At 37.5% G+C, this 20057-nt stretch overlaps 1 protein-coding gene across 2 annotated transcripts in view; it reads left to right on the top strand.

The window, feature by feature from the left end:
* Positions 1–20057, top strand: part of DMAP1 (DNA methyltransferase 1 associated protein 1) — a 45589-nt gene that overhangs the window by 6762 nt on the left and 18770 nt on the right. For both annotated transcript variants that reach the window (XM_070939621.1, XM_070939622.1), the window contains exons 7-9: positions 1019–1186; positions 6545–6730; positions 14558–14629. In XM_070939621.1, the coding sequence (XP_070795722.1) occupies positions 1019–1186; positions 6545–6730; positions 14558–14629 (426 nt within the window). The remainder of the gene's footprint in view (positions 1–1018; positions 1187–6544; positions 6731–14557; positions 14630–20057) is intronic.

Raw genomic sequence — 20057 nt, 5'->3', positions numbered from 1 at the left:
TTTATCTTACTGTTCTCATTGTCATTCATCTGGGATAACTGTATACCCAGGAGAGTTTTAGTTTTAGAAAGACACTTTCTAAAACACTTGTCGATGTTTTAATCGGTCTCTAGATTTAACGGGGGGTGGGGGAGGCCATTTTTGCCGTCCCGAGGCTCCAAGAAAGCCTCTAGAGCCTGGGGAGGGCGAAAAATAGGTGTACTGGGGTCACTGGTAACCTCTTTGTTGACACATGCCAAAAGCGGGGGAGCACAGGGGTTGCGCTCGCATGTGTGTGGGGGGGGCGTGGGGGCATGGAATTATGGCTGTGGCATGCATGCGTGTGATCCCCCTGTGCTCCCCCCACTTTTGGCATGCGATGGCAAAAAAGTTAGCCATCACTGGTAAAAGGGCTAATATGAGATTTGAATGCTTTTTGTTTCTTTATTTGCAGGTAAAAACAAAAAACAACAGTTATGAAATATGAAACTATCAGATATTAGCATATGCCGCAAACCCAGCACATAAATTGCAGAAAATGTGTTGTCTAACTTACACAAACACCTTAGGGCACTTCATAATTAGGCCCATCTTAACTGAATGGTCATGGAAAATATTAGATAAAGTGATGCATCAACAAGAGTTGCCCAGATTAGATAATTTTGGAGAATGATTGTTTAATCAAATATGGAAGCCTCAGCAGATTCATATTCTTGTTTCTGTCCTTGTTATAGGTGTTCAATATTTTTCTTAATGGAAGACATATCTAAGAACAAATGATAACTGATAAAGATGTTTGTAAGGGTACATTTTTAATAACATTGAACATTGGAAAGAATATGTACCACCTCTTCTTTTCACCATTAAATTAATGATATTCATATTCTACATAAGGATCATATGTAACTTTATACTACAAACCAGTAAATCTTATTTTCATAATGTATCGGTGGTAGTTGTAGTCATATAACAAATATATATGTTCCTTTATCCCTAATCTCTTAATCACTTCTATTTTTAACCCTTGTTCTGAACTTAGAAACGGTCAGTAGAAGACCTAAAGGAGCGTTATTATCATATCTGTGCAAAGTTAGCCAATATTCGTGCAGCTCCAGGTACAGACCTGAAAATCCCTGTCTTTGATGCTGGCCATGAGAGGCGCCGGAAGGAACAATTAGAAAGGCTGTACAACCGAACACCAGAACAGGTAACGAAGTAGTGCCAGAGCAGTAGCAATGGCCAATGGTTGTTGGTTCTATCATCCTTTGAAATCATTGACGTGATTCCTCTTGATGATAATTAGTAACATTATATAATGCACTTCCATTGTTTGAAGATCAGTAATGGTTATGCGGATATGAACATACTTTGTTTAAAAATGCTACTCAGTGTTTGTTTGAGAAGGTTACTGAATAGTGTGCTACTTAATGAGAATCTACTTATTAATTTTGGATAATTTTCTCATTAACAAATGAACATTTGCATAATTATGCAGTTATTAAGCATTGCCACCTTATTTTATTTTGGAAATATATTTTTGTTAAGACATGAGGCAACAGTTGATTGATCTGGTATAAGGGCATCAAATGTGTATATATTATGATCAAGAATATAGATAAGAGAACTTAGGGAAGGTGATAGGTCATTGAACCATGGCATATAGTGCTGCAGGATCTGCAACTTGAAAGACTTCCTAGACCTTTAAATGTTCCATGGAAAGGAATCCAAAGTCTAAAGCATCCTAAGTATGTGAACCTGTGGGTGGTGAAATGTGGCCAATACATGTTAACTTGCAAAACTTGCAATTAGGATATCTAATCTTTGGATTCGATATCCTACTTTGCGTAGAATAGTGGTCGTGTGCTTTGGTTAAAACTGTGCTTTAGTTGCACTTGTGGCATACTGGCCAGAAGGTGTCCAAACAGATTAATATGGTTCTTAACATTAGCAGGAAATACTGCTTGAGGTCTCAAGGAAGTAAGCATTTGGGTTAGTGGAATATTAAGAGGTAATAATGAGTAGTGCAAATGTGAATGTCTAATGTGTAAGTGAAGGGAAAGTATGGTTTTTTTAAGGCTCTTTTAACAGGTAACAATAAGTTCACCTATATACTGTTCTCTTGTATCAGCTAGATCAGCTTTCAAACTCATGGTGTCATGGCGGCGTCACATGACGTATCGGGACTTTTTCCCCTTCACTAAACCAGGTGGGGCAGGGCCAGCACATGGCATATCTGGCCTGCAGGCCACGAGTTTGACATCCCTGAGCTAGATGATGGAAATTCTTACTAATTTTTTAAAATCAACCATTAGAAGGGACTTTTAGAGAAAGAGAGCAATGATGGAAACAGCCCACTTCTGAGGCCTTGTCAGATTATAGAGAGACAGGAAGTGGAGATAGTTAAACTCATGAAACCTGGTTGGTTGGGTAAATAAATGCCACAGGATGCAGTCTCTCAAATAACCAGGTTCAGAGAGATATATGGTCTTAAGATTACAACTAGCACCTTACGTTGTACCCAGAAGCCCCTTGGTAATCAGTGGAACTTCTAAAGCATAAGAGTTATGCAAATATATTGGAGCATTTTGACCATTCCCCAACCTTCAACATTCTGTATCCAGCTGTAACTTCCAGGTCTTCTTCAGAAGCCACCCCATGTGGAGTACATTACAATAGTCCAACAGGGAAGTGATCATGAGCAAGGGTTCTCCATGAGAATGATTACAAATGATGGACCAGATGGAAATGTGCAAAAGCCCTCCTAGTCATATCTACCATCTGATTTTTAAGCAGGAGCTGTGAGTCTATAGGAACTCACAAATTTTGGACAATTTCTGAATGGGAAATATAATCCTATTGAGAGATAAAGAGATGTAGGCTCATAAACCTGAAGCCATTCTGTTAAATCTGTTCCTTCCCATGTAGACCCTCATAATCACCAGGTACTGGATCAGCAATTCTACCACATTTCTTGTCCAGCTGTGAAGTAGCAGAATTAATACTGCAGAGGGCCCTTTCCACTTCCCCAGGATTCACAGACTCAAATTGTATCAGAAGAGAAAACCCTCATCATCTTAATGCTGTCCATTAAGTTCTACTCCTAAATTTAACTGATCTGTCCACTAAATGCCATGAAATTGCTCATAGCAGCATTTCAAGTGATCCAGGTAAACTTCCTTCCCTAAAAGGAAATTAGTTGTTCTACAAACAGGGAGGCATTCAGCCAGTAAAATAAGATAGGAAAAGTATTATTGGGTTTTTTTTGGGGGGGGGTGTTCACCACCTGAATTGCCACTATGGACTTAATCATCTCAGGGAGAGACTCAAACTTTCTCCCTTTGGAGTTTTGGTATCTCCCTGTCATTTCATTTTCTGGATGCCTCAGAAAATCAAGGAACAGTAGCAAACATATGCACATCCAGTTCAGTCCAGGCATCTTATTATTTCAATTGGTAACCTTTGTTGAATTGCGTACTGCACTTCTAAGAGTTCTCTGAAAACCTGTGGAATCCATTAGGTATCTGGGGTAATATCTAATGATCCCTTCTCCTCTAAAAGGGAAGTTATTGTAGTATAATAGTATACTATAGTATACTATTATAGTATAATATAGTATAATAACCGCTACAGAGGTTATTATATCAAATTTTGTGGCAGTCAGAAAGTCATCTGTCCATAAAGGATTAAACTTCAATACTCTCCAGTTTCAGATCATATTGTGTCCATCCTGAGACAAAAAACAAAACCAGTGACCTTTAATGTATGGCCATGGTGAGCTTCATGTTACAAGAGCAAAGTGGCAGCAAAATAGTCTCCCCCAAAGAGTCTGCAATGACAAGGACTAAGCGTAAAGTGGAGGACCATTCCCGCCATTTTCTGAAGAACCCCATGGCAGGAAGAACAGTCACAAGCAGGTTAATCCCTCACTGGATTGCCCTATCCCTTACCTGCTCTGGAACCAGTTAATTTTGCTAACAATCCTGATTGGAAAAAGTATCTAGAAATTTGTATGCAAATAAAAGTGATATATCAAGGAGTTAAATTAAAGCAAATCCTGTAGAGGTTAATCTATAAGTTTCTTTCTTAGAAACTGAGGTCAAAGAAGTCATCAATTCTGTGAAAATGTTGTATGTTAAAATGTGGGTACGGTTTCCTTATCTAGTTGGTGCGTGTGCCTTGTTTAATATATACATGTGAGGACTGCCTGACACTTGGGAGAGTGCTGTTATTGTTTACCTATACAAAGAAAAACAAAGCAAGAGTACAAAAGCTACCTGTGGATTAGTGTGCTTGAGAAGATATTTGGCAGGATTCTAATCAAAAAAGTAGAAGAGACAACATGACCAAAATTTGGCAACTGCTTTACCCTAGGCAAGTCACTGAAAATTCTAAGCTGTAAAGTTGAAAGTCTTGAATTATGGAAAGTATTGTAATATTGCAGAGTAGAAAGTTGGTTCACCAATGCAATAAGGGCAATATTTGGTGGAAATCATGCGTTAGAATAAATAGAACACTTATCAAATGATTGTTCTTTGAGCAGAATAAGACAAAATGTATGGTGTCTCTTTGGTGTTCAGTATATTTATGGAAAAAGTATAAGGAGTGCTTTTCATGATGATAGAGGTATGTTGCTTGGAGGTTTCAGAGTGTGTGCATGTGTAATACTTTTCTATGTACAGAATGCCATGTTGGCTAGAAACTTGAATGATTTGCAGTAAATGTTTGATAGACTATATGATGCAACAAGGAGGGTGGATCTGAAAATGTATCAACAATTAAGATAGTTTACATACTACAACAAGGGCATGAGTTGTGGATCCTGATAGAATGCTTACTGAAGATCAAAAAAATGGATTAAGAAATTTTAACATGTGCAAATGCTAGTAGAAAGGTAGTGGATAGTATAGGATCTGTTGTGAAGAATGAATAAATGATTTTTTAGAAAAAAGCAAAAATGTTGTGTATAATAAACATGCTTCTACTCACACTGTATTGAATTGGGTATATTATAAAAAACCCTAAAAATAAGTTAAATGCAATTGTTTCATCATATAGAGCACGGGTGTCAAATTCAAGCGCATCACATGACGTATCGTGATGTTTTTGCCTTTGTGGAGCCGGGGTGGGCATGGCCTGTGTGTGATGCATCTGGCCCGCAATTTGACACCTCTGATATAGAGGGAAAGAATGTAAAGCAAAATTCTTTTTGTGTACAGTAATTTATATTTTCTGTATTCTAGACCAGTGATGGCTAACCTTTTTGCCGTCGCGTACCAAAAGCGGGGGAGTGCGGGGGGTTGCATGCGCGTGCCCACCCCATAATTCAATGTATCCTGCCTCCCCGCGCCACGACCCGCCCCGTGCTCCCCCCGCTTTTGGCACACGATGGCACAGTGGGCCTGGTAGGCCCGTTTTTTGCTCTCCCCAGGCTCCAGAGGCTTTCTTGGAGCCTGGGGAGGGTGAAAACGGCCTTCCCCCTTCCCCGGAGGCCCTCCGGAGGCCGGAAACAGCCTATTTGCTGATTTCCAGTGGGCCGGAGGGCCCAAAAATCAGCTGGCCTGCGCACGCATGTGCGCTGCAGCTGAGCTAGGGCAACGCTTGCATGCCCACCGATATGGCTCTGCGTACTACAGGTTCGCCATCATGGTTCTAGACAGTTTACAATATAAAATCATAAAACAAAAAGGAAGAACAAGACTGAGAAGGCATAGAAAGTATAAATGGTAGTGCAGGAAACAGTGTATGGATACAGTAGATGTGGAAGCAAATATGGTTTTTAGGACTATTCAAGATTATAATGAATATTGCTGTATCTACTAGATTAGATTATATATTTCATTTATTTTCTTAACTGAGGCTGTTAATTTATTTGACTTATTTATTGTTCTATTTATGAGCTTTATATAACATTGCTCACTCCAAAAGAAAATAATATACCTAAACCTATAACTATGTATGGAAAAGAATATGTCATATGATCTTTGCAGCATTACTTTCAAGGAGCATGCAGAGCATTTGAAAGCAGTACTTCACAGTGCACTGGAGTACATAGAAAACGCCTTTTTTTGAGTTGTTAATGTACTTGCAATTTGCCAGGTTTCTGTGGCAGCTTTGAGAACTGTTTGTATATGGTTAGAAATACATGTTGCTTCTGCTTGCCAGTTTATCCTGTCAACTGCAAATAATCTTTTTCAAATTGTTTGCCTATAGAGTCATTTTTATTGAGGCAGCATAAATCTAGATATAAGACTGATTGACTGACTGACCTGAAAGACAGACAGACAGACAGACACAGATACATTCCCCCCCTCTCTCTCCCCCCCCCTGTGTATTGCAAACCATCTTTTTCAAATAGTTTGCTCATAGAGTCATTTTTTTTATTGTGGCAGCATATATAGCTTGATTGACTGACTGACTGACTAAGAGACAGACAGACACATATTCCATGGAAAATCATAGGACAGGGGATCCTAATCTAGATATAAAATTGTTGCCATTAGGTGGCTCTCCAATATAGCTTTACTCATCATGTAATCCTGCTGCATTACCTCTTTTTCATTTGTAGGTGGCAGAAGAAGAATATCTAATCCAGGAGTTGCGGAAAATTGAAGCTAGGAAGAAAGAGAGGGAGAAGCGGACACAAGATTTGCAAAAACTCATTACAGCTGCTGACACAACCACTGAACAAAGACGTGCAGAGCGCAAGGCACCTAAGAAAAAGCTGCCACAGAAAAAGGAGACCGAGAAACCTGTAAACATCTTATACTTTCCTTGCTCATTTTCTTATGATGCTTTCTTACTATTTCAGTGCCAGGAATGGTTAGTTGTCTGTATAAGTTTTGCTTGGGCGATTTATTTTGTTTCTTTTCAGACCTTAATATCTCTTGAAGCAATCATACAGGAAGCTGCAGTATGGCCCTGGTTAGGATGGGAGGAAAGGAACTGAAATTGCTAGGCTGGAAAAGAGATAAAGTGGGCTTAAGACAAACCCTCTCAAGGGGCATTGTGAATACACAGTCAGGAAGTAGCTCTCCACTGTGTCATTCTGCACAACAAACATGGTCACTGAAAAATGTCAATTTTAAGCTGTAAGTGTGAATACTAAAATTGGATGGAGCAGTCTATTTACAATTGCATTTGATTATTGATTTCAGTTTCTTCCTTTCCTGTTTCCAAAAATTAATATACAAATGCCTGTTTAACATTGGAATGTATTTCCTTTTAAAGTAATAAACAGGCATAATATATACTGCTCAAAAAAATAAAGGGAACACAAGCAGAAGACATCTGAGATCTGAATGAATGAAATAGCCTTATTAAATACTTTGTTCTTTACATACAGTAGTTTATACACTGCTCAAACACCTAAAGGGACCACAAAACTACTGTATGTAACGAACAAAGTATTTAATAAGGCTATTTCATTCATTCAGATCTCGAATGTCTTCTGCTTGTGTTCCCTTTATTTTTTTGAGCAGTGTATTTTACATAAATACAAACATTTCTTTTAAATAAGTTAATATTGAAATATAGGCAAGGCACCAACTCATATAAATAAATAGTAATTATGCAGAGAGAAAAAAACATTATAGTAATTCAAATAAACTAAATATAAAAAATGGAAAAAAGCTAATTTAACAAAAGGAAAGAAAAAGAAGATCCATATAATATTCATTTAATATTAATATAAAATTAATTACACCTTTAAACTTAATATTAAATCTAGACCTTAATGTACTTTTAAAGATGATTTCCCTTAAAATGTGCATGATAAAAGTAGGAAATCCAGAAGATTTGTTCTTTTTTTATTTATAATATAAAATACAAAAAATACAAACAAATAGGAAAAATAGGGGAGGGAATGGGGAAGGAACGTGCAAAAAAGAAGGGAACAGAAAGAAAAGGCATTGCCCCCTGATTCCCTTTGGTGCAGTAAAATAAGAAAATAAGACATCAAACCTCATTTTTTTACTTTTACATAGTAGTATAAACTAGCTATTTCTATATCAACAAATCTAATCGGTAAAACCCAAAATCAAAGTTTCATTTTTTTCCACCTGAAGCACAAAGTCCAGAAACGGTTTCCAAGTAGAAACAAAAGTAATTGTGTATTTTTCTTCAATCAAAGCAGTCAGTTTAGCCATCTCTGCTAACTCCGTCAACTTTTGCAACCATTCTTCCATTGTAGGGATCAAAGTATCCTTCCATTTTTGTGTATAACGTAATCTTGCTGCCATCAACATATATAACAAGCAGGGTGGATAAAAATCAATGATTTTTTTTTAAAAAATCAAAAAAATTGGATTTTTTTTAATTTAAATCGGATTTTTTTGATTTAAATCAGATTTTTTTAATTTTTATTGAATTTATTTTAATAAAAAACTTTTGGGGTAAAAATCTATCGTAAGATAGTTTTCTATTTAAGATACATAAATAATTTAGTTTATTCAGCATGAAATGGAGCTTAGTTATGTAGCACAAGGCTGTATATTCTGCAACACTGGGACTATTGGTGAGTCAACAGCGGGTCAAAGGAGTAGCAGAGATGACAGTTGCTCTTTAAAAATTATGATTTAAATCGAGTTGATTTAAATCAAGTCTTTTTACTAGTGATTTAAATCATGATTTAAATCATGATTTAAATTGACTCGATTTAAATCAAATCCACCCTGATAACAAGATTGGATAACTTTGACCCGAGTGCCTGTTTAACACTTTTTACCTATTACTCTTGAATATCTCACTTATAATCTTAAAATGGTGGTTAGATTTTTTTTAATAGTGTGGAATGGCAGTGTGCCATATAATTTGGAAAATATTCTTCCTTTCAGTGATTAAGATGGGACCTCAGCACAAATTTCATATGAAAATGCATTATTTTGTGTGAGCAAGACTGGCTTTGTATCTGTAAATCCATCGGGTAGACTAAGATTTAAGGTCTCGAAAATTTGAAATCTGTGGCTTCAGTTTCTCTTTGCTTCTTAGTCATCAATCCCTGACTAGACAGGCGATTCTATTCTAGTACATGTAGAATTAAGTAGCCATTCAACTTGCTTTAGGTATATCTGGCTGCTTCCCACAGTATTGCCTGGGGTCCTTATGCCTGCATGGAAGTAAACACCTCAGGTTTCCTAAAGGCAGTTTATGTTGTGGCAAAAGTGCTGTTTCAACCATGACAGAGTCCATTAGGAGTAAATTATCAACTGTAGCAGGAAACTGCTTTTTCTTTTTTCTTTTTAAATTGCATTTTAACTAACAATTTGAATTGAGGGCTGTATCAGCATCATCTTAACAAAGGGAAGTCATTTACCAAAGAGTCAATTGAGGTTGAAGCTTTTACAGCTCATGCTTGCATGTGAGGTACAGCAACTTATTTAATTGCTCTGATGTGGCAAAAGCAGGTTGTGCAGTGGGGAGGGGGTGAACTTGCCCTATAGTTTGGTTACGGATTCAGTGGAAAATTGTTGAGGGGAAAATAGTAAGAATTACCCTAAAACTATTCTGAGATTATCTCAAACCCAAAATCAGGGCTTTTAAAAAAGAAGTTTAGATGCCTCCACAGTGCTTAGTATACAGGATCTAACATGCATGGCAGGTGATTTGATATTTGTTATTTTTATAATGCATTGTGTTGGCTTTGACTGCAAATTGTCCTGGGTGTGAAATTTAATTAATTAACACTAACATATTTTGGCCTACTGATACAGGTTCAGGTATTAAAAGGGATTCATTTAGCTACTCTCCAGTATTCAGCAAGGACAGAATAATTGGTTTGCTGTTACTGAGGCAGGTTTTCTGCATAGAAAATGAGGTTTTTCTTTGCTTGCAGCTTGAGTAAATTGAATTGGATGTGTTTAGTAGCATAGGTTTTATCCAGATACGAAGTAAGAATGTCGGAACATGATATCAGGAAAATCTCTTGTGTGTTTCATTCCCTTGACCATTGGATGTGTCTTCAGTGGATACTTGATTTTGGCAAATATATGAACCAACTCATGCATAGTTCACACACCTTCTAAGACAGGTGTTCAGAAGGAGTAAAAGAAAGATCAAGAGCTGATAATAGTTTTTCTTCTGAAAAAACGTATATGACGTTTCTAGATCACCCCCATTTTATAGTGAGCTATGAGGGTTTGTGGAGGCGGGGATTGTCTTTCTTTTTCCAATAAGCAAGTCTGTAGTATTTGATAGCTTTTCTGTCCTTAATACCGTTGAGCAGTTTCTAAGTAAAAAAAATTGGATCACCCAGCTGTGAAGAAAGTGGATAAGATCCATCAGCCCATTGAAACAGCACCATATTTTTCTTTCTGATTCCATTCAGATGTAATAGGGTTTTTCCAAGAAGTCATCGTTTGTTAAAATGTGAATGAGCAATGTGATTGTGCACTCTTATCTTGTGCACTTTTTGCAGTGGAAGCTCTGCAGTTTCTTTTTTATCACTTCTGAAGTTCAAAATAAAGGTTTATTTTATAAAGGTTTTGGCTATAGATTTAGTTTCTAGATCTAGTTTCTAGATCTAGAATTAAAGATGGTAACATTAAAGATGGTAAAGATATAATCTAGATGGTTAGCAAATGAACTGAATATATCCCTATTTTGTAGCTTTAAAAATCATATTTGATATACACGAAAGCCTGGATATATCTCAATGATGAAAATTCCATGGCTATCTTAGCAGATGTAGAATTTCAGAATAAAAAAGAATCTGTGATAGAGCCTCTTCCGTTGAATTTATTTTTCTATGTTAGGGATTCACCCCCACCCACATATATTTTTAAAATTGTAATTTATTTATGTAAGAATTTATGACATTGAAACATTTGTGAGTCTGCAGTGTTTAAACAGCAGATAAATTATATTTTTAGCTTATTATGGGGAATATATGGCTAGAAGAGAAATATTTTTTGTGAAAAATGTGAGGAATGATGAGTTGAATAAAAAGCATAAGGAGAGAGCAAAGATTAAGTTGAATGTTTGGTGCAAATAATACAGAAATTAAATGGTAACAGGATAACACAGATGTAGATACTGGTTTTCTGGAGGTTGGAAAATTCATGCTTTCCTGTATAACAGATGTTATGCATATTTTTCTTAGTTTACACAATTATGTACATCACACTTTTGAGTTATTATTTGCTTGGGAAACACTGAAAAGATAATCATAGGAATGAGGCAAAAAGTTTTACCATGAAGGTTGATATGGGATTTGACAATGAGTCTTCTAATTAGGAATGGAAGTAAAAAGATAAGATGCCCAAATCAAAACATTTTGAAATAATATATTTAATTCCCTAAATAAATAATATTTAAAGATCTTTGGGCCCAGATATGACTTTTAAAGGCCTGGTTAATGAGAGACCTGGTGGATTTTAGTTTATAGGAATAGTGCTGTCTTTAATATAAACAAAACCCCTTAGGGATGGATTCAGATGTTTTGCCTTATCTGGTAGATGTTGGGTAGTTTTGAGCAAGTAAAGAAAGGGCATATTAAAGAAAGAGCAATTAAAGAAAGCATCCCACACAAGTAAAATATTTTTTGAAAAAATATATCCTATTCTATGAAAATATCTGTAATAGTCATTCTAAAAATAATTTTCCGATTCAGTTCAATAAAAAATAGTTTCTTCTGTTAATTTTTAAGCATGCTGCATGTTTGTTTTGTTACATGATTCTAATTCTACTAAGAAAGTATATCACACTTTCCAATTATATTTTCTTTCTACTGATGCAGTCCAAAAAGTGTTAGGTTCATAATGTCACAGCTAGACAGCTCCATAGGGCTTAGTTTTAGTCTATGTGAGAGAATTCTGCAGTGAAATGTATCTGCTTTATCTTGTTGAAAAGCCAATTCTAGATACATTTATGTGGGAATAAGCACTAGTATACCTCAGTATAATACTTGATCCAAGTCCAAGAGTTCACATATTTTGAGCTTTTGTTAAGGGATATTTCTGTTTATGCATCATAAGGAATACTTCTATTAGTTGTATGCATCATTCTCACTTTCATTTCTAATGTTTTTAATTTAATTTAATTTAATTTAATTTCCAATTTATATACCGCCCTTCTCCCTGAGGACTCAGGGCGGTGTACAGCCAAGATAAAAAACATAGAATACAAATATTAAAACATTTAAAAATATATATAAATTTTGGCCCGAAAGTTAAGAATCACAGACTAATTAAAAGAATTTAAAAATTTTAAAAATTTCTTCTTAAGCCAACCCGGCTTGCTGAAAAAGATAGGTTTTCAGGGAACGACGGAAGGCATTGAGGTCCTGGATTCTTCTTATCTCCGGGGGCAACTGATTCCAGAGGGTGGGAGCCCCCACAGAGAAGGCCCTCCCCCTGGGGGCCACCAGCCTACATTGTTTGGCTGATGGCACCCTGAGGAGGCCCTCTCTGTGGGAGCACACGGGTCGATGGGAGGTCATCGGTAGCAGCAGGCGGTCTCGGAGATAGCTAGGCCCTATGCCATGGAGCGCTTTAAAGGTGATAACCAACACCTTGAAGCGCACCCGGAAGACCACCGGGAGCCAGTGCAGCTCGCGCAGGAGCGGTGTTACATGGGAGCGCCATGTTGCTCCCATCACTACCCACGCTGCTGCATTCTGGACCAGCTGGAGCCTCCGGGTGCCCTTCAAGGGGAGCCCCATGTAGAGAGCGTTACAGTAGTCAAGGCGAGAGGAACATTTTGAGGAACATTTATTAAATATTTAAGGAATGAATGTCTAACATCACTATCAAATTCAGAAGTAAATATAGTGTAGAAATGTAGTTGGAACTACATAGATGCCATGTATCACTATTTGAATGAACTGAATATACCGTATTTTCCGGCGTATAAGACGACTTTTTAACACATGAAAATCTTCTCAAAAGTCGGGGGTCGTCTTATACGCCGGGTGTCGTTCTCCTGTAACCAGGCAGACCAGCCCGAAAGGCTCTGACGAGCCTTAAATGGCTCTGGCGATCCCAGCTCTGACGATCCCAGCTCTGACAATCCCAGCTGAGTTCCCTGCAACTCAGCTGGGATCGCCAGAAACCAAGTAAAAGGAAAAAAGTTTTTTCCCTTTTACTCTGACGATCCCAGCTCTGACGATCCCAGCTGAGTTCCCTGCAACTCAGCTGGGATCGCCAGAACCATGGCTCTGACGGTCCCAGTTCTGACCGTCGATCCCATCCCAGCTGAGTTCCCTGCAACTCAGCTGGGATGGCCAGAGCCATGTAAAAGGGAAAAAGTTTTCCCCCTCCAGCTTGCTTACCTCAGCTGCTAGTCCCAACGCTTGCCTTGCTTTGCTTGCCTGAATCTATTCAGGCAAGCAAGCAACTCCCTGCCTGCAATCAAGCAAGGAGTTAGTTGTGGACTTCAACTCCCAGAATTCCTCAGCCAGCAAAGCAAAGCTGGCTGAGGAATTCTGGGAGTTGAAGTCTACAAGTCTTAAAGTTGCCAAGGTTGGAGACCCCTGTTCTATTGGGTAAGTTTTTTTCCCCTTTGGGAGCTTTAAAAAATATAGTCAATTGAGGGTTTTTTAGTTGTTCTTTTTTAGACCTAGCCATTTAAAGTTTAGGAAGTTTTAAATTTAGCTTTCATATAAAAATAAAAATAAAATAAAACAAAACAATATTTGTGCAGCTTTCTGAGATTTAGTGTGTTTCTGTAGTGTTTCACTCCAACTACACAAACACACAAAATCTCACAAAGCTGTATGTGGAATTTTGTGTGTGTAAAGTGTGAAAGTTGGTTTTTTGGACTTTTTGTGGCTGTGTGAGGTTCCTGCTTGTTGCAGGGGCCATTTTGGGTCTAGCACAGCTGCTTTTACATTGTGGGTGAGCCAGTTGTGTTGTGTTGTGTGTGTGTAGAGTGTGAAAGTTTTTTGGGGGGGCTTTTTGTGGCTGTGTGAGGTTCCTGCTTGTTGCAGGGGCCATTTTGGGTCTAGCACAGCTGCTTTTGTGGGTGAGCCAGTTGTGTTGTGTTGTGTTGTGTGTGTTTAGAGTGTGAAAGTTTTTTGGGGGGGCTTTTTGTGGCTGTGTGAGGTTCCTGCTTGTTACAGGGGCCATTTTGGGTCTAGCACAGCTGCTTTTACATTGTAGGTGAGCCAGTTGATGTTTTTTAATTTTTATTTGGTGTGCATTGGAAGAGGGGCAGTCTTATATGGCGAGTATAGCCCAAACCCTATATTTTAACAGGAAAAGTTGGGGGTCGTCTTATACGCCCAGTCGTCTTATATGCCGGAAAATACGGTAATCAGATTTCATTGTTATATCTCATTCTCACTTGCTGTGAATAATTTTGAATAGGTACTATGTATAGATACTATACTTGTATTAGATACTGTAGATTGCTGTTATCTTAATGTACTAAAGCCATACTATTACAATTTCAATTATATTTAGAATAGTAGATAGGCTTAGAAGCAGTATGGTAAATGAATAGTCCTATCCATCACATCCTTCCAATTATTCTCGGAAGGATTTTCATCTGACTTCAAATTTATCTCTGACAGGTGTTTTTATAGGAAGAAACTCTGGTTTTTGCCTTACCTTCACACTTTACCTTGAATGTCTTTCTGTTTTAGGCTGTCCCTGAAACAGCTGGCATCAAGTTTCCAGATTTCAAGTCTGCTGGTGTTACGCTGAGGAGTCAAAGGGTAAGTTAATGTGCTAGTTTTTCGGATCTAAAGGGGTACCTGCTTCCCCTTTTTCATTTCTTGTTCCTTTCCTGTTAATGAACTAGTGGAGCATGAACTGCAATACTGTAGTAAAATAGCTTCAACTCATTTTTGGAATATAGACCTTGTAGCTTTTGAACCTGTCTCTTTCCTCTTAAGTGCAGGTAAGTAATTTGGTGTGTGTGTGTGTCAAGAGATGTAATTTAGTTTATTTATTTTTTTCTTGGAGTGCTACTTCATGACATAATTAATGCTTTTGAGGGCTTCTTAAGTGATGAAATGGGTCTATTAAATCTTAGGGACTTTAAATAACCTTTTTGTGCTCCCCCTCCCATTGCAGGCTGTTGCACTGTAGAAAATCAGTAGTACAGGTAATCCTCGACAAGTGTAATGAAGCTTGGCCATTATAGTCATAAATTGCACAGTTGTCAGGTGAAGTACCCATGTGATCACCTCACTTAATGAACCCCCATCCCTTTCTCCCCAGTGTGGTCATAAAGTGGAGCAAGAGTACTTCAGGGGCCCCAGGGAAGCCTCTGGGAGGCCTAGCTCAGTCCCTGCCCTGAGCCTTTCAAGGCGTCCCCCACTCCCTGAGGAACTCAATGCTCTGCTTCTCGTCTCTTGGAGTCTTCTTAGGCTTTGGGCCTGCTTTGCCAGCTGGATGCCAAATACTCCTCTCCTTCTCAGACCCCCACCCCATCACCAATCACTCACTTACCTTTTGCTACATATCTGGAAGTTCTGCAGATCACATTAGGGAAGAAGAACAAACTGCTTCATCCTTAGGCCACGTGGTCTGGTCTTGGAAGTGAGCACCATTTTGAAGTGGCGTAACTCCTCCCCTTAACTTCACGGTGGAGTTGTCAAGGGTATAGCTTTGTTGTGGGCTATGTTTCCAAAGCTTTAAGGGCGGTTGTGTATGATTTGTTTTCAAATGTAAGGTTGGGAAATATATGGAATTTAATATTTAAAATGAGATTAATCAGAGCAATTCTTAATCATGATTTGGAATGCTATTTGTGTGTGGCCAAATTGTTTGCTGTTGCAGAAGGTAAAAGGATCTGGTTTAGTTTTGGAGTCATAAGAGTTCACAACATATCAAGAATTGCTATGAATATGAATATTAGACTCAATGATCTGTTATTTTTTAATATTATTTTAATCAGAAAGTTAAAATGCAAGCTCAAAAAAAGGAAATTTTACAAAAAATAAAACACTATTAGACAAACATTTAAAGAAAAAAAAGAAATTGTGCATTAAAAATAAATTAAAAATGTGTGAGCTAAGAAGGATCAGCCTAATATATCTGGGGTTCAGGTAAAGCCAACAGCTTTCCCCTCTCACAATGGGCATTCAACAAGAGGTAGCAAGTGACATTGCATGTGTCACAACATCATGAACCACCTACCACAGTTCATATATGTAACCTAATTTAGATGTCATGGGATGCCTCAGTGGTGAAATGTAAAATTTGTTACTACCGGTTCTGTGGGCATGGTTTGGGGGGTTAATATGACTGAGTGGGCGTGGCCAACTTTTTTTTTTTTACTTTTAAAACCATTTTTTCTACAACCTCTTCGGATGAAGAGGTTGTAAAAAATGCTTTTAAAGCCTCTGACAATCCCAGCTGACTTGCCTGATCGGCAGAGGCTTTCTTTTTTTTTTAAAGCCTCTGACGATCCCAGCTGACTTGCCTGATCGACAGAGGCTTTTTTCCCTTTAAAAACATTTTTTCTGTAACTTCTTCGGCTGAAGAGGTTGTAGAAAAAATGCTTTTAGAAGCCTCTGATGATCCCAGCTGAGCCATGCGATCATCAGAGGCTTTTTTTTACTTTTAAAAGCATTTTTTTGGCCAAAGAGGTTGTAGAAAAAATGCTTTTAAAAATTAAAAAAAAGCCTCTGATGATTGCTCGTCTCAGCTCGGCAATGGGGGGGGGCAGGGATTTTTGCTACCGGTTCTCTGAACCACCCACCTCCATCGCTACTGGATCAGGCGATCCGCTCCGAACCGGGAGCATTTCACCCCTGGGATGCTTTCACTTCTCATGATCAGTGTATAATGTTGCAAGGATTGATTAGTCCAAGTGGATGGCAATCTTAGGACATTTACTAATAAGGTTCTCCTTCTGAACTGAAATTGAAACTAACATTTTGTTATCCTAATTTGGTTACAGCTTTCTGGTAAATTAATTTACAGTCAACTTTGGGCCTGCTTAGAATTTTGAAACAATATTGTTGGTTTTCTAACAGAAAAGTTTCTATGAAGTGAAGAAGTCCACATATCTTAAAAGTTGCCAACATTGAAAAACATTGCTCTTAGGCTTTATCTGACTGGTTTCCTGCACAGGTTTTAGACTGTTTCTGTCATGTCCAGCCAGTTTATCTAGCATACATGGATAATTCCACATGAAGGCTTATTGGACTCCCATTTCTGCTAACATGTCACCTATATCAGCCTCTTTCTACTTCTATTCCTTATTGGCAAGATTTAAAAATAATGTAGAGTGGAACACATTCAAAGGTAGATAAGATATGGAAGCTCTGGAGAACAATTGGGGGGATTTGTTAATTGTCTGGATTAAATCCTCTTTAAATTCATATTCTATCTTTCCATTTAATGCAGTAGAGAAATAAGCATGAGGTATGTTTCTTAAGAAGGAGGAACATTTTTAAAAACCACCTGGGCTTCCTGCCCCTCCATTGTGTTTTCTACTTTTTGGGCTCATGATGATCATAGAAATTAACAGGTATATTTACTATAAAACACAGCATATTTTATACAACTATGGTGCACTCTAGCAGAACACTCCCCTAGTAAGATCAGCACAGATATTGAAATATTTCTTATGTGCAGAGCTTAATTCAGGTTTGGTAAAATTACACCTGTCAAGGATCTTCTGTTTTGGAGAAATGCATGCTAGTCTCACTTCCAGGGCGACAGTGATATTATAATTCAGACATTTTATTTGTGGTGGAAATGTGCTGCCTAAAGAAATTTGAAGAGATATGAGTACTTTTAGCTGCAGCCAATTTCTAATTAAAATTTAACTGCTGCCTTTGATTGTTAAAAGACAAAATTTGGGTGCTATTCCTGTGTAAAGTACTTACAGTTTCCCTTTAGGCACTTTGTCTTTTATTTCTCTTTGCGATAGTAAGATATAGCAGCCGTCTTGTAACATGTTTTATATAACTTCCAGATGCCTGTGTGCCAACTTTGGTCATTTTTTTTTTAAAATGCAAAATTTACTTAAAATCTTTTAAAAGCTAGAGATACTTTTTAAATGGTGTTCCTTTGATTCTTATTAGTATCAGCTCAAACTAGAATGAAAACATGCAATTGCTTCATGTTAGGAGTTCATAATTTTTTTATTATTTATCTTTTTATTAAGACATGATTTCCTGTGTGTAAATGTATATTGTCAGGAGATTCTCCACCACCTTTGTGAAAAGATTATCAGAGGAAAAGTATGTTGGGGGGGGGGGTTGTTTCTGTTTCAATGTTGCATCATTGGATCTCTTGTATGACATGCGACAAGAGGGCTGGATTCTAACCTGCTAAGTCTTTGATAATGAGGGAAAAACAGTAGGATGAAAGAAAGTTCTTAGCAATCTCAGTTCCATGGAGCACACTGGGGAATGCTGAGGTACAATTGTTTAGTTCACAGCTGGACCCCTTCCACCAAGAAAGGCTTCCAGCTGGTAGTTTTACTTGTTACCTGCTAACTAGGATCTTGTAGACAAATTGGTGGTCAGACCAATTAAAAAGAAATGGGGGGAGAGGGAGCTTTCATTCCCATTGATTCACACATCCAGCCTCACTGGCTTTTAAATATTTACTAGCCAACCGAGCACATTTTTAGCATTGATTAATGAGGTACAATCCACTGTGGTGCTTGCTTTCTCTGAGCACAGGAAAGGAGGGTGCGGGCTAGGACTATTCAAGCTAAAAGTATATTTCTGCCTGTGTTAGGCACAAGGGAAGGGGGTCACTTGAATATATGTATGTATTAAATGTGCCTTCTCAATATTTGACTTGTCCCTCTATGAAATGGCTAGATGGGATGCCTGTTTGCTCTTCTGCAGAGGCTCTTTGTCAGCTGCCTTCCCTCTGACATTAATGCAAAGCCAGACCTCATCAGCTGCTAACAGGGGAAACATCTGTCTTTCTTCGCTTGATCAATACTGTCCCTTCAGAAGCTGAGCCTTCAAAGCAGTTACATAAAATACCAGTAATATTTATTTGGATTTGATAAATTTAATTACTTGGGACAATTAATAATTTATCTCTGTAGTATTGATGGTGCTGCGAGGCATTTTGGTGAGATAAGCTAATGGTAATCGGCACCTCTTTATTAGCTGGAAATTGTGCATTGTTAAGGGGGGGAACTTCTGATGGATAGAAAGATGAAGTGTTTTAGTTGTTTTTACTGTCTTGTTCGTGTAGTAACTGTAGTAAGAGCCAGAGTCCACTACATTAATGAAGCTAGGGGGACAAAGCACGTGGCTAGATGGGGAGGTATGCATAAATGGAATGTCGTCTCAGTTACTCACAAGTAGTAAGCCCTGATGCAATCCAATAAAAGGGGTTGGTTTCCAGTTCATCAGCAGTAATGCAGTGGCCTTTTAGTAAAGGTGACCAATTATGATTTTTTATGTGGTAGAGAGACATGCATGGAAAAGATGATGTCAAATGTTGTTGTATTGGCAAGCTTTAATTTCTTTATAGGTATAATTTAATATGCTCATAAATTCATATATTTTAAATATTAAAGCCAATTATAAATAATTATAATTATTTTTAAAAAGCTATTTTCTGATAGATTAAATTACAGCCAGTGAATACGTTTAGTATTGTTATAATTATTTTTAATTACTATAAATTTTATTCATCTATATGCCTTTGAGCACAGAATTGTTATTCATCTTAAAAAATAAATTGAATTCATTTTAACCTTACAATAACATAGGTAAGCTTTATAAAATGAAGACAATGTCTCTAGTACCTGAGGGTTTTTTTAGAGAGGAACTGTGGTAGTTAATTTTCTTGTTCTTATTTCTTCTACTTGGTAGTACCCCATAAATCATAGCTTTTTCTCTTTTCTGTTAGCATCATTATGCAGTCAGAATGCATATTTTAGCTGCAATCCTGTGTGTACTTATTTGGACTTAAATATTGGTCATAATGGGGCTAGCTTTTTATCACATTTATATAGACTTCCATTGTTAACATTAAAAATGGAGATATTTCAGAGATCATTCTCTTTAAGCACTGTACCATCTTTTATTTTTTATTTTTCACTTGTATTCTTTTACTTGGAGGATTTTATGATATTATTTACCATCACTATAATCATACAGTAGATGTTTTTAGCTATGCAAGCATCTGACAGTTATTAGATTGCAGTGG

This window comes from Pituophis catenifer, unplaced genomic scaffold (genome assembly GCF_029215685.1).
Source record: "Pituophis catenifer annectens isolate HBS135680 unplaced genomic scaffold, rPitCat1.0.hap2 SCAF_3, whole genome shotgun sequence".
Taxonomy (NCBI): domain Eukaryota; kingdom Metazoa; phylum Chordata; class Lepidosauria; order Squamata; family Colubridae; genus Pituophis; species Pituophis catenifer.
Note: the sequence above shows the minus strand (reverse complement) of the source record. Positions and strands in the feature narration are given on the sequence as shown.